Below are 14,041 nucleotides of genomic sequence, written 5' to 3'. Positions count from 1 at the left end.
CACACTTACCAAAGGCCATGAGAAAAGAGATCAAGCTCACTTCAAAAAGTCATTTTCCTAATCAGCATTTTAGTGTTATTTTACAGAAAGAAAAAACTTGAGAAGCAAAAATATATACAGACTAGAAAATCTGTTGAAAATATAACTCAAACATTTAAAAAATAATTTAATTAATTACATTATATGACAAAAATGAATCTGATTAATCATATATATATATATATATATATATATATATATATATACACATATATACACATATATACACATATATACACACACACATACACAATATGTATATACAAACCTGCACAAACACAAAAATGATCATATAGGCGAATATGTATATACCGTGTCACTAAATTAACACATTTAATTGACAGCCCTAGTTGAAAAATGCGTAGTGAGAGAAAGAAAAAAAATGAATGAATTAATCATTGCAGTCGTACAGCTCCTTTTTTAGGCAGCCAAAACAAGTAACGAAAGAGAGAAACAGGAAGAGAACAGAAAGAGGGTGAGATAAAGAGGTGCCACTGGCAAGTTTAAACTGATTCACGAAGAAAAAAGCTGGCTCTCTTGACACATGCGAGTAGGAGACCGAAACGGAAGACGTAAGAGATGAATATGAACCACTGCTATAGTTAGATCACAGAAAACAAGCGAGAAAAAGACTATTACGTAGTAAAAAGCCTGACAACTTACACAGAAGATCCAAAGACAGTGAGATAAAAAGGAAAGCGTTTATAAAAAGAGATTGACATGAATTAACACCCAAGCCTGCCATCCTAATTGTGTAATTGTTTGTTTCGCTACAGTGTCTTGATCGATATGGATGATGACACAGGTATTTTTGAGCGGTGACCCTGACCCTGCGCGCGTCAAATGATTTACCTCTTTACCGCCGTGTGATGAGAAATGGCAGAGGTTATGCAAGGCCAACATGATCGGAGCCTGATCTGATTACTCCATCTACACTCCTCTGATGAGCCTGTTTCCCGCTGCGCTAGACAAAGCTAGCACTGTTAAAGCCGCCATTCTCACCACACACACACACTCCTACTCTGATAAATTGCATGGACATTTTTAGTGATTCATGCTGATTCATGTTTTATCAAGAGTCTTTGTTTTGTTTAGCTAATTCTGTGTTTGGAAATTAACACCCTGCAGACAAGTTTACCAGATTTACAGCATATGTTTTTTTGCTTTAGACTAGAGTGTAAAAAGTTTCTCGGTTTTTTAATAAGTGGTATAGAATGTGCGAATGTGGGGAGAAACAGAATAAACAGCATTTTGTCTGTTTGGATCAAGATGCAATTAGCACAATATCCATGGAAAATGAGTGTTGCTTGCAAACTCCTACCACCTTCAGCAAAAAAATAATGACCAGCTAACGCCCCATCTGTTTGCATGCTGTGGCTTGTGATTCTCCACCAATATACAATCACAAAAGGGCACGTTTCAACATTAACCTCTACCTGTCTGGGTTGTAGCCTTCCAGTTCCTCGAGGAACACATTGCTGCTCGTCACAGTGTTATCCCTGTTAGGGGTAACGAGGAATTTGAGGATGGTCCCTCGGCTGGAACCCAGGAAAAGGACTGTCTGGTTGCCATAGGGACCGGCGTTTGTGTCCACCACCATTTTGTTGAGCTGGTATCTGAAAGCAACAGAAGACAACTTAATTCATTCTTAAATGAGACCGAATGTGAAAGAGAGGCATTAAATTGTAAACCAAAACCTGCTGCCAAAATAACAAAACGCATAAATCTGAAAAGCAATTTGCATTGACAAACTGGCATATCTTGAGGAAACCAAAACGGCTCTACTAGGATGATTCAGCTTTCTAAAATAAGACTCATCTCCTTGAGTGTTTAAAATGACGCAAACAACTTGTCACCATAAACTTGTTGTGCCCTGTGGGATGCTGAGAAACCCCAGCTGCTGGAACCCCATAGTCTGAAGACTGAGATTGGACAGATACTAATGCGAGCAGACGACACGGGCTGGAACTTAGAGAAGAAAAGCATGACCGGAGGAAGTTAGCAGCTAGTGTTCTTTTGCTTGAAGTTTGTGAAAAATCCAGCTTCTGAGGGTTGAAGTTGGTCATTTGTTGGCCCAAGGTAGTCTAGATGGTGTGATTGAGTTCGACTTGATAGCTCAACTACAGCTGGTACTCCACAGAACAGTGACAAACCAGATACCATGTTCCTTGTATGACCTGGTTTTAACAGTAGACAACATGGTCTAGGATGCCTGAGAGAAAGTTGTCCTCACCTGACCATGGTCCTAACAATCCATGGTCTCTGACCGAGCGATGGGACGGCTTCATCCATCAGCGGATGGGTCTTGACAAAAGTTAGCATATCATCGGGGAAAGAGTTGGAGGAGTTGAACTTTGTGCCTTGTACGGCACAACCCCCCGGCCTAAGAAATTCATAAACACAACGCATTATTATAAACTTTCTCTCTGCAGGTTGGCATTTGAGGACATAAAACACTCTCTAGAGTTGTAAATGCCATTTCATTCAGTACCTCGGTTTGGGCACAACCTCATCTGGAACAGGTGTCCATATCGACTCGGGCGATTTCTGCTCTTTAAATCTTCCATCAAACACTCCAGCCAGCTGCTCCATGTCGAAAGCACACACTGCAGAGCCAGGAATACTGCAAACACAATGCACAATGTTCGTATTATGTGATACTCAGACCTGTTCTGTTTCCGTGATACTCAGACCTGTTCTGTTTCCATGATACAGCTCTGTGCTGGAGGAGGCTTGCAACACCAAATGGGACTTCATTTATCACTAACATGTCGAAAACACATTAGTTGAGAGTCTTGAATAGATCCACACAGTGGGTAGTTGGTCAGTCATTTCAAGGTAAATAGAGCAGAGAATATTGTCCAGAGCTGTCACAGGAAACCTTGGGTGACTGCAAGCTCTTCCACTCCTTGACCTTTTCCTCCCACTGAGGAACTATTCAAGAACGCAGCGATACACAAATGCAACAGTGAGAAACATTCTTGGGTTTCTCCAACAATAATACAAGTGGCTCAATAGAAAGCCACACGATGAATCAGAATTCAACATGACCAATACTCATATATAGACGGAGCACAGGGTCATAAACAAAGACAAAAACAATATTAGGGTAACACCGATGACACTAAAATAATGCAATAAACATTAACTAAACAGAAAATGTAAAACAAAACATTATAAACTAATGTATATTAATGAAAACAAAAATAAGAAACTTGTCCTTGGGAATGTCCTTCTACCGTGTAAAATTACATAATCCATTTTTTTGTTTTTACTTGCAAAGTCCAAAAATGTAATTCGAGGTTTAGACCATTTTGTTTTTTGTATTGTATTTTACACTTAAAGTTGTCCAAATAACAGTTTATTTATTTTAGTGTATGTCATGTGACTTTCCGCATCTTAAAGGAATCCAATTATATTGTAATATGGAAATAATTTGTATTTCTATTATTTAGACTTAGAATCAGGGACTTAAATCAACCCCTAGCAATTAGCCTCTTAATGCCATGAACAAGGAATACCTTAAAATGTATGGTTTGTCTTCTTATTGCATCTCTTAATGTATAATGTTACCTTCTTGAGCATCAGTTAATGTTTTCACCTTTTGTAATAATTGTGTATGAGTCCCTCAATTATCCTTAGTGTGAAAAGATTGATCTCAAAATCATACAGTCACTGTTAAAAAGGGTACAAATATGCAGAAGAATGACCAAAGAATGTGCAGGACCTGGAGGATTTTTCCAAAGAACACTGACAAAGACAAACAAGGGACTCCATCAACCATCACAAAACAAAACGGAAACAGTTGTGGATCATCCAGGAAACAACACACAGCAATACGATTCAAGTATGTAAACTTTAGAACTGGTTTATTTGTGCAAATCTATAAATGATTTGATCTTGTTCACTCTTAAAAATAAATTAGTCTCCAAAGGGGTTTTCACAATGGTGCCATAAAAAACATTTTGGGTTCTCAAAATAAACTTTCATAGATTAGTTCTTAAATGGACCAATTTTTTTTCTTAGTGTGAAGAACAATTTAATAATTTAAAGAACTTTTTCCACTATAAAGCACACTTTTCCACTTTAGCACAATGGATAGGACTTTTATTTTTAAGAGTGTGAACTGTATGTAAACATCTGTTATGTGAAACAGCTTATTCCGGACAATACTACAGTAAATAAAATAAAAAGTAACAAGCAATTTTTATGATCTCTCTTATTTTGTAAAAATGTATAATATCTTGCATATTCTGCAAGGGGTATGTAAACATATGAGCAGAACTGTTTGTTTGCTATGGATTTTTTGTAAATCTTACACATCTCAGTTTCTCCATACAGCAATTTTTATGCAATATCTCAAAATGCGCAGAAAAATACATGAATGGAAACCTAAATAGTGATTGAATCTCTCTCTCTCCTCCTCCAACACTGAGCTTCGTTCTCTAAACTGTCCTGAAGTGATTTGTCTCTGGTGAAGTGACAGCTTTCAGCACTTAAAGACTTTCTTAAGAGAGAAGAGAGAGTCATACAGGGTGAGTCAGTTCAGTTCTCGTTTACGCCCACTCACTCTCTCCTTCTCTACTTCCTTCTCAGATTCCTGGCACTGACACAGCTGTATTCTCATGCATCCTTGACACAGGTGAGTCGTTCACTCCCTCTCCACCGCTCTCTTGAGCTCTATAGCTCTCACAATCTTCTTGGTGCACACAGTAAGTTTGTCACCCAGGATTGGGCTATGACTCTAAGAGATTGGGTGGCAGGTTCAGGTCTGGATGGAGTGACACCCGAGCTGACCTGGCAAAATCACCAATGCTGATCTGGGCGTTGTGGTCAGTGTAAACCGTGCTTAAAAATGGCTTGCTGGCTTTGGAAGGGAATTAATTTGAGAGTCTGTAAAGCTCAGGGGCAGAAGCAAGGATAAACAGCTGTCTCCAATAGCATTTTGGGACACATCTGCAACATGTCCACTGGTTTGCAGTGGGTGTGTGTGAAAGCATAGGCCAGAAAGCAGCTGAGAATGACCTACTGATTGACAGAGCTGAAACTGTTCGAACTGTTCAGCTTCAGCATTCAGGCAATTTTCTGACAAGACCTCATTAGGCTCATATCAGCCTGAAGATCAATGTCATCAGTCTGACACACTGCAGACCCTCCAAAAGGCCTGACAGGTGAACAACTTGCAGCACTGGCAGAACATGGCTTTCTCTTTTTAAAACACAATATCATAACTTATGCATTCTTGTTCCTTATAACATTTCTTTCACATACAAACTTATTTAATACACAAACATTATGTATATTTTCTAAAACAATTTTGTGCTAAACTATTATTATTTACTTTTATATATTTTTTTTTGCATTTCGTGAATAGTTTAGGTTTCTTACAGCCGTAATTCAGTATACAATACCACCCACAAAACCCCACCATTTCTGCTACTGTATCTTAAAAATGTTAATGTAAAAATCAAATAAACTCAGTTATAATAGGCTTAGCTGAATACTGAATAGCTCCTGATTGTGACATCAATATTATGAAGATTTCTAAATTACCAGTTTTAGTTTACAAAAAAAAAAATAATAATAATAATAATATATATATATATATATATATATATATATATATATATAAAATCCCAGGTAAAACAAGCTAAATTTTACTTAAGCAACCTCATCCTTCGTATTTTGTCTTACTGAATTTTCACTCATTTTTTACTTGTTCATATTTGCAGTAAAAATACACTCATAATAAAGATAAAATCTCTCAAACCAAGTCTTAATATTTTATGCAGTGTTGCTTCAAGTACATTTATCTTATCTCAAGTATATTATTTGAACTGTAAAAAAAAAAGTTTTTCATTCATCCGGTTTCCATAATGTGAAAAATGTGGAATGAGACTATTACTTTAAACAAATTTGTACTGTAAATATAATGCAATAATTCGTATAGGAAATCTGATTGAATTACTCAATTGTCTTCCAGTTTAAACAGAAAAGTTCCTCAGTCTCATCTTGGAGTTCTGTCAAAACGTTGCTCATTCCTCTTCACCTTTATGAGCTCTCTCTGTCTCCACTCTCTCTTTAAAAGTCCCTCAGCTGCCTCAAACCCGAGCGTGTGCCTCTCCAGCAGATTCTGGCCTTCTTTCATTTCCCCCTTCAATCTGAACTCAGCATCTTCCTCCTGCATCCAGCATGATCCACTGAGAGGATGATCTCACCTGCAGCCTCTCATTTACAACAATCTCACTTCATCTCTCCTGCCCTGCTTGGAGCCTCGACCTCACACCTCGAAGCATCGGGAGCTCAAATGAGATGCAAACACCTCTCTCCCGCCTGCTCTGTTTCTGTGAGAGTGAAACCGGTCTGTGCAGAGAATATTCTGAAAATACTTAATATGTATGAAGGCTCTTTAATGTTTTATTGGAACACATTTGATTCACCAAAGAATCAAGTCAAGTCAACTCAACTCAAGTCATCTTCTTTTATATAGCGCTTTTAACAATGTAGATTGCAAGCCCTGGAAATCATCCTCAACACCCTAGCACATGCTTTAACTCATGTGGGCAATGCAAGTTCCCCTCTTTTCTTCCCATCATTTCATGTCATCTACTACTCCATGTGCATAAAACAAAGGGCAAAAAATGAGAAAACTGTATTGATGCTTTATACAGCAAAGTATAATGATGAAGAGAAATTATGACTCATTTTTCCAGTCTTGGTTTCAGGAAGTTTTTCCCCCATTCATTTCCTCCAGAGAGATTTAAAAAAAATCTTCAATAAAGAATAAGCCATGAACCAAACCAACCACCTCTGAAATTAACATTGCAAACTTTGATTTGAAGCAAAAAAGTACCACTCTTCGAAAGTTTGGGGTCAATAATTTGTTTTGTTTTTAATTCATACTTTTATTAAGCAAGGACTCTTAAATTTGATAAAAAATGACAGTAAAGACATGTATAATATATATATAATAAAAATTCTATTTAATTTTGAACTTTCTATTCATCAAAGAATCCTGGAAAATGTATCATGGTTTCCACAGGAATATTAAGTAACAGCTGTTTTCAACATGAATTTCAACATAAAAAAAAGGTTTCTTCGTCAAATCAGCTTATTAAATAAGCAGTTATCTATAACTGAGAAAACAGTATTATTGTTTTTACTGTATTTTGATCAAATAAATGCAGCCTTGGTGATCATAAGACTTCATTCAAAAACATTACAAAATCTTACCAACCCCAAACGTTTGAGCGGTAGTGTATATGAAAAAAAGAACCAGGTAAAGTACAATACTACAGTACATGCCTCTTTAATGAAGGAACTAACTACTCATTCTATTAAGCATTACAAATTAGGGTTATTCATTCAAATCCCAACCAAATACAAGCAATCGTGACTCTTGGCTTGGCTTATTTGGAAAATATGTGCATGAATATTTAAAGTACTATTTAGATTTTAAATCTGCTCATGTATAAAAAAAAACCCAGCTTTTATGAGAAACCAGCTAAATTTTCAAAATAGTCCTGTAACCACTCTCCATTCAGCATGAGTCACCACTGACTTTTAGACAATCTGCACTTTATTATAGTCCTTCCCATAATACTTATACCCATCTCAACCACATCCCAGAATGCCCTCCTCTCATTCCCATAGTCCTCCCCTGCTGCTGCGTCTGCCACGCACTAACCGGTCCCGGCAATTTGTCTGAGAGCTCTTTAACAGACCACACATCCTCCCGGCAGGCTAGCGAAGCCCCCTGCGCAGTTTATAGAGGACTGCAGCTGCAGACGGGAATGCTTGTACAGCTGGACGCTCACTGCCACTGCACCTCGGTGCTCCATCTCTTACTGAGCCCGCCGTGGATCCGTGCCCTCGGGATAAGAGGGGAGGAGAGGAACCCAGAGCCAGATGATAAAACCGTTTTGAACTCTTGTGAAGGAGAGGTGGGGGAAGACATGGGCTATATTATTGACCGCCTCATTCATTCGTCCTTGAGTACCCCTCCACACACACATATACTCATCCTTTATCTTTTTCTCTTCCCATCTCAACCCCCCCCCCCCCCCCCCCCCCAGAGCAGCCATTAGCAGGCTGAGATGTTATTAGACTTGGCATTTGCTGAGGTTTGGCCCATGCTCTGACATAAATACACATTTGCATGCTGGGAGTCCTGCCCTTCCTCCATCATTCAGAGGGTGCTCGTTGCTCTTCATTTGTCGCACACACACAGGTCTCATAAAAATATTACAAATCATGCATGCGCTTACACACACTGAGGATATAGTTCAACAAGATATGAAATGAATTTTCAACTGAAGTCATATTTCAATTTCAAATAAAAAACAAAATCATTCTAATCATTACATTTAGATGACCTTTGCATTCATCTAATGCTTACTCAAAGTAAACATTTAAAAACATGAATGATTCAATAAAACTGTTAAATGTAATCTTTAGTAAATCTCAATAGGAATAGACTGTACAATATAATACTGTGATGGCTAAATTCACGTGTAGCATTAAAACATTTTTTTCCATTGATTTAGTCTACATATTCAAAAGTTTTTGGTCAGTGTGATTTTGTTTAAAAAAAAGAAATTAATACTTTTATTAGCAAGGAGGATTTAATTTGATCAAAAGCAAAAGTAAAGACATCTGTTGCTAAATTGAAAACACATGCAGTTTTTTTTTTAACTGCTATCAATCAGATAATTCTTAAAAACTTAAAAACATTAAAAAGAAGCACACCTGTTTTCAACATTGATAAGTAAAGTAAAGTTAAGTTATTTTAAATGTGAATAATGTTACAAAATAACTGTTTTTACTGCATTTACTGATCAAACAATTGCAGCTTTTATAAGAATAAATAAAAAATTTAAAACAATTTTGGGTGAACTGTCCCTTTAAGCACTGCAGTCATACCTTGATCACACACACTGGTAGAAAAGTGCATATATGAACCATTTTCTCTAAAAGAAATTCTTCTCTTCATTTCCTCTTATAGTAATGACTCTTTCAGCGTCTTCACTCCCATCCCTTTTGACAGCCCTCCCTCTTTTCACGTTCTCACATTCTTTCCTGTAATTATTTCCAGCAAACTCCGTCAAAACATGCACTTGCTCCCTGATCCCAAAAATATATGTTTTGTTGTTGCTTTCCTCTAAGTGTGACATCTTGGTGACAGCCTGTCAGCATGTGTACATCTCCCCACATCAATTCCATTCCTCATTCATACATCAATCTCCATCTCTTCCCCTTCCCGTTCTGTCACAGAGCCTCTCAACATGCCATTAAAACCTGCAATAATATTCCCTGCAGTGTCGCACCAGTGTTCTATATTCAGTGGTTTTTCACCCACAATCCCACAGGACGACCTAAACCCAGAGCGATTGTACCCGTTTCCCAGTGCTCTGCTGTTGCCACCAGCCTGTGATATTTCCAGCTCAACTGTCTATCAATGAGGCTGCTAATGTACTATATTTGGGAGTTTATCTCTTGAGATTCATAGTCTGGTTGCAATCAGGTGGTTCTTAGTCTTCTTTCGCCACATTATCAATGTGAAGGTCTATATTGCAGCTTATTCAATCCAAGTGCTGCCCACTACGTCAGAAAGAGGTCACCTATTCTATTCAATATGTCAGTGTTTTTTTGTGTGTGTGTTTTTTTAAAACGTGGTGGATTACATACTCTAGTACAGTTCAAAAGTTTTAGGTCGGTAGGATTTGTGAATGTTTTTGAAAGAAGTCTCTAATGCTCACCATGGCTGCATTTATATGATAAAAAAAAAAATCAGTAATATTGTGAAATAGTACTACAATTTAAAATAACTTTTCTTTTTGAATATAGTTTAAAATGTAACTTCATCCTGTAATGCAAATCTGTATTTTTAGCAGCCATTACTCATTATTTGAAAAATCACCTAATATGCTGATAATAATGCTAATTTCTTATAATCAATGTTAAAAACTGTTTAATATTTTTCAGGATTCTTTAATGAATACAAAGATCAAAATAATTACATTTACTTAAAACTTTTTTTTTTTGTAACAACGTAATTACTGATCAATTGAATGCATCATTTCTGAATAAAAATATAATAATTTTGTTTTTGTTTTCTAATCTACTGACCCTAAACTTACGGTAGAGTAGGTATGCTAGTATATCTTGTTTACAGTATCTGCTATCAAGAGATTCCAACAAAATATTTCAAAGATTGATTCCTAGCAAACTTTGGCAAATCCTGAGGCAAATTCTTCTACAGAAAGCTCTTTGTAAAAGCCTAGAAACTCGCAAATACAACTTTTCTCAGTAGCAGACTGATAAAAACCAGTGCACCCTGACTCCTGGAAACTGGAAGCCAGCCAATCAGAGAGAAGCTGGTGATTTCAGCCAGTTTTTTCCCATTTTTGTACGCAATATGCATCGTGGGTGGTTCTTTTCTCGTTTCTTGACTGCTGCCGAGAAACGGTTTCGTCAGTGTTTGCACGTAAAGGCTGTGACCCACCTGTTGGAGGGTGTGGAGAAGACAGCGAGGATGATATCCCTGCCGTGCATGCGGATGATGGGACTGGTGGAATGCAGGAGGTTGAAGTAGAAGTGCGAGTCTCCTGGTATTGAGCAGTTCAGCCGAGCTTTCAGGAAGGACGTCCATTGCTTTTCGAGCACGCGCTGCGAACCGCCCTGATCGGTTTTGCACACGCGTGCTACGCGAGACACAACCACCTAAGGTCACAGAAAATGAAATTAACTTGCATATTAATTATGAATTTTAAGCATTTGATAGTACGCACATCAAACAGTGCTGCATCCTCTCCAAAAAGCCCTAAATCTTTTAATCCTTGGGGATTTTAAACAGATTTTGGAGAGTAGCTAGTCTGTGTAAAATGGGTAAGCTAATATAAATTCATTCATGAAAATGTCAGCATTCCCTAAAACGGGTTCGGCAAGTGATTTCAAAAGAGCTGAATCCAAAGTACAGTGGGTTTTTGTTCTCCTCGAGGTCCAGCAGTACAAAATGCTTGCACAAGCACAATTCTGTTCTTGCAGAAGTCTTGCATTGCTAATTCTCACATAATAGGAACCCTTGTTAGTGTGTCGATGTGTTTTTCTCAGTTTTCAGTAAATGATATTACGGATGGTATTTCAGTTGCCCTGAAAAACAACACAGAAAAACAAATTCTGTGTGCTTAAATTACACTCAAAACAGCTTTATAGGGCATGATTATTAAATTAAACATTCAGCACAAAAACAGGGAAAAGGTCATACTGCAGTCTGACTGGAAATACAGTAGTTAGTATTGACATTTGAATAATATTGCCAGACTGGACATACGGTAACACAATTTCAGATTACTCCCACTATTTTTTCCCTGATCTTTCTCCACCGATCCCACAGGAAGGTTTAACTCCAATTTTCTCTTTTGCAGCCCAGGAATTTAATGTTTATATTTATGCATTTGGCAGATGTTTCATCCAAACTAACTTGCATTGCATTCAATGTATAGCTACATTTGATTATTTCCCTGGCAATTGAAACCATGATCTTGGTGTCATGTAACTGTTTAAGCAAGAGGAACTAAACTCAAATTCTTTATGAGACAACAAATAAGACAATAGCTGACATGCGGTAAGAGTAATGAGCTATGAAATGAATGTGAATATCATAGCCCAAATCCTTTGCTCTTGAGAGAATTTATACTCTCTTAAAAATAAAGGTTCCAAAAGTGATGCCATTGAAGAACCATTTTGGGTTCCCCGAAGAACCTCTAAGTGAACAGTTCTTAAAATAATAATTATTAAAAAGTGAAGAACATAATAATAATCTAAAGAAGCCTTTTTCCACTATAAATAACCTTTTGTGCAATGAAAAAGTCAAATGGATGTTAAAGGTTTTTCATAGAACCATAAATGCCAATAAATAACTTTTCATTTTACAAGTGAATTGAAATATATGCCTTGTGAGTGCAGACTGGCACTCTTTGGATGTCTTATGAAACTCTAGAAGAAACACATGAGAGAACATTGGGGACTTTTTCTCATTATGAAACCTGAGAATAATGAGACTTGTGCTCTACCATCCTCTCACCTTCTCCAGGTAGTTGAACTCCATGGCCATCTCTCTGAAAAAGAAGTAGACATGCGGCCCCCATTCCACAGCATTCACAAAGTACGGCTCTGAAACAGACCGACAAGGACCAAACCATTAGTACTTCCTGTTTAGGACACTTTACTGCTCTCTCAGATCACATGATTTTCAGAAGGGCTGATCTGACAGAACTACAGTGTTGAACTACAGGCTGCTTTCCAATAGGGCCATTAGCTCGTCAACGGACACACAAACCAAAAGAAGGGAAGTGAGGGCGTTTTGGGACAGGAAGTGACCCAGGACAGCAGGAGGGAGATTGAGTCAGGACACAGATGTGCTTTCTGCTGCATCAGTGAGAGATCACATCAGGCCACAGACCATAGGAGCAAAGCAAGATGGGAAGAAGAGATGGATTTTGACACTGCTGACTCAGATGTGGATTCTTAGAAAGCCTTATCGACCCTGGCATTAATGCTCCACTCCAAAACCTAATGAGATGTCTAGCCCATTCTGACAATCTCAGTGAAAAATAAATCCAAGATGGAAGATGAGGCAAGATAATAATAAAAAAATAATCTAATTTCATATATCACTGATGTTTTTATTGATACTTTACATTATTAAGTGAATGATATGCATGCAATGTACTGTTTATAACAGCTCAAGCAAGAAATACTACATAAATTGAAGTAATCAAATGTGAAATGACAACTGCATAGTCCTCACTGTATAAATGAACTATAGATTAATCCTTATTAAATCTACAAAAGTTATTCAGACAAGAGCACTAAGTGATTATCTCTTTTATTTTTTTCTTTGATTAACATTAACGACACAGACTGTAGCAGGGATATTGACTGCGGTCACTTTAAGACCTAATGCACATGATGCTGATCTGACACCCATACGATTTTCTCTCTTTACGTTCATTTGAGACTTTTTACCTCATTTAAGACTGTGCTTACAAGGGTAGGCTACTTATAAAAACAAGCATTTTGTCATGATTTTGTGTTTTTTTCCATTCAAGCGCAATAAGACGCAAAAGAGAACTCAAATCGCTACAATCTGAGAAGCGTGCCCTTCTGTGTGCCTGTTTCGGGTGTGTGTTCACAGAGAACTGCTTCTCAGACAGTGCGCAAGTAACCAACTGTGTTCTCTTGAGTTCTCGGAACCCAGATAGCATACTCATATACTATGCTCCGTTGATTCAGTTTAATGTTTTCAACATGTTGAACAGAAAATATAATATATACATATATGTATATTTTAAATGATCACTTGTGACCATTCCATGAAAGTTAAGAGCAGGCAGTTGCCTATTTAGATATTTTAGGCAGCTCACTAGGTTTTGGAACAGTAAAGTCATGTGTGTGAAAAATGGATTTTAACATCAGACATGACCACATGCATTAAAACACTTAACTCTCTCTCAGACACATTATGCATACACAAACAGCATTAATATTACATCCACGAGCTGACTCTGCACGGCTTCCCCTTCCTATCAACTAAATGTCTTCATTACCTCTAAACCATTTGGAGTCGTGTTTCACCGTGCGCAGGGCAGGATTGTCCCCCAGACTCCTGTAGATCACGGCATCAATGGCCAGAAAATCAGTCACTGTGGCAGTGTAGAGATTCCCCTCTGCAAAAACAACACACAAACTATATGGGATCTCTCTCTATAACAATATGTAAACAGAGATATATGTAGAGATAATATTATATAAAATATAATCTAATAATAATAATATATATAACCTTTCTCAAAATAATATAATATATACCTTTGCCCTTTTCCATCTAACATACCCCCTTTGTGCATCAGAATACATATTTCAAGCATCTGAGTTATGCACATTAGGCGGTAAATTGATAAAACAACAGTTATTTTTAGTTGTTTAGCTTCCTTGCCTT

The 14,041-nt window shown here is 37.4% G+C and overlaps 1 protein-coding gene across 7 annotated transcripts in view; it reads right to left on the bottom strand.

The window, feature by feature from the left end:
- The window catches only part of sema6bb (sema domain, transmembrane domain (TM), and cytoplasmic domain, (semaphorin) 6Bb), a 129,411-nt gene that overhangs the window by 27,781 nt on the left and 87,589 nt on the right, over positions 1–14,041 (bottom strand). For all 7 annotated transcript variants that reach the window (XM_079637286.1, XM_079637282.1, XM_079637288.1 and 4 more), the window contains 6 exons: positions 13,650–13,769; positions 12,125–12,213; positions 10,544–10,761; positions 2,531–2,662; positions 2,273–2,422; positions 1,476–1,655 (listed from right to left, as the gene is read on the bottom strand). In XM_079637286.1, coding sequence (XP_079493412.1) covers positions 1,476–1,655; positions 2,273–2,422; positions 2,531–2,662; positions 10,544–10,761; positions 12,125–12,213; positions 13,650–13,769 — 889 coding nt within the window. The remainder of the gene's footprint in view (positions 1–1,475; positions 1,656–2,272; positions 2,423–2,530; positions 2,663–10,543; positions 10,762–12,124; positions 12,214–13,649; positions 13,770–14,041) is intronic.

This window comes from Phoxinus phoxinus, assembly GCF_949152265.1.
Source record: "Phoxinus phoxinus genome assembly, chromosome: 15".
NCBI classification, from domain to species: Eukaryota; Metazoa; Chordata; class Actinopteri; order Cypriniformes; family Leuciscidae; genus Phoxinus; species Phoxinus phoxinus.
This window is presented reverse-complemented; position numbering and strand designations above follow the sequence as displayed.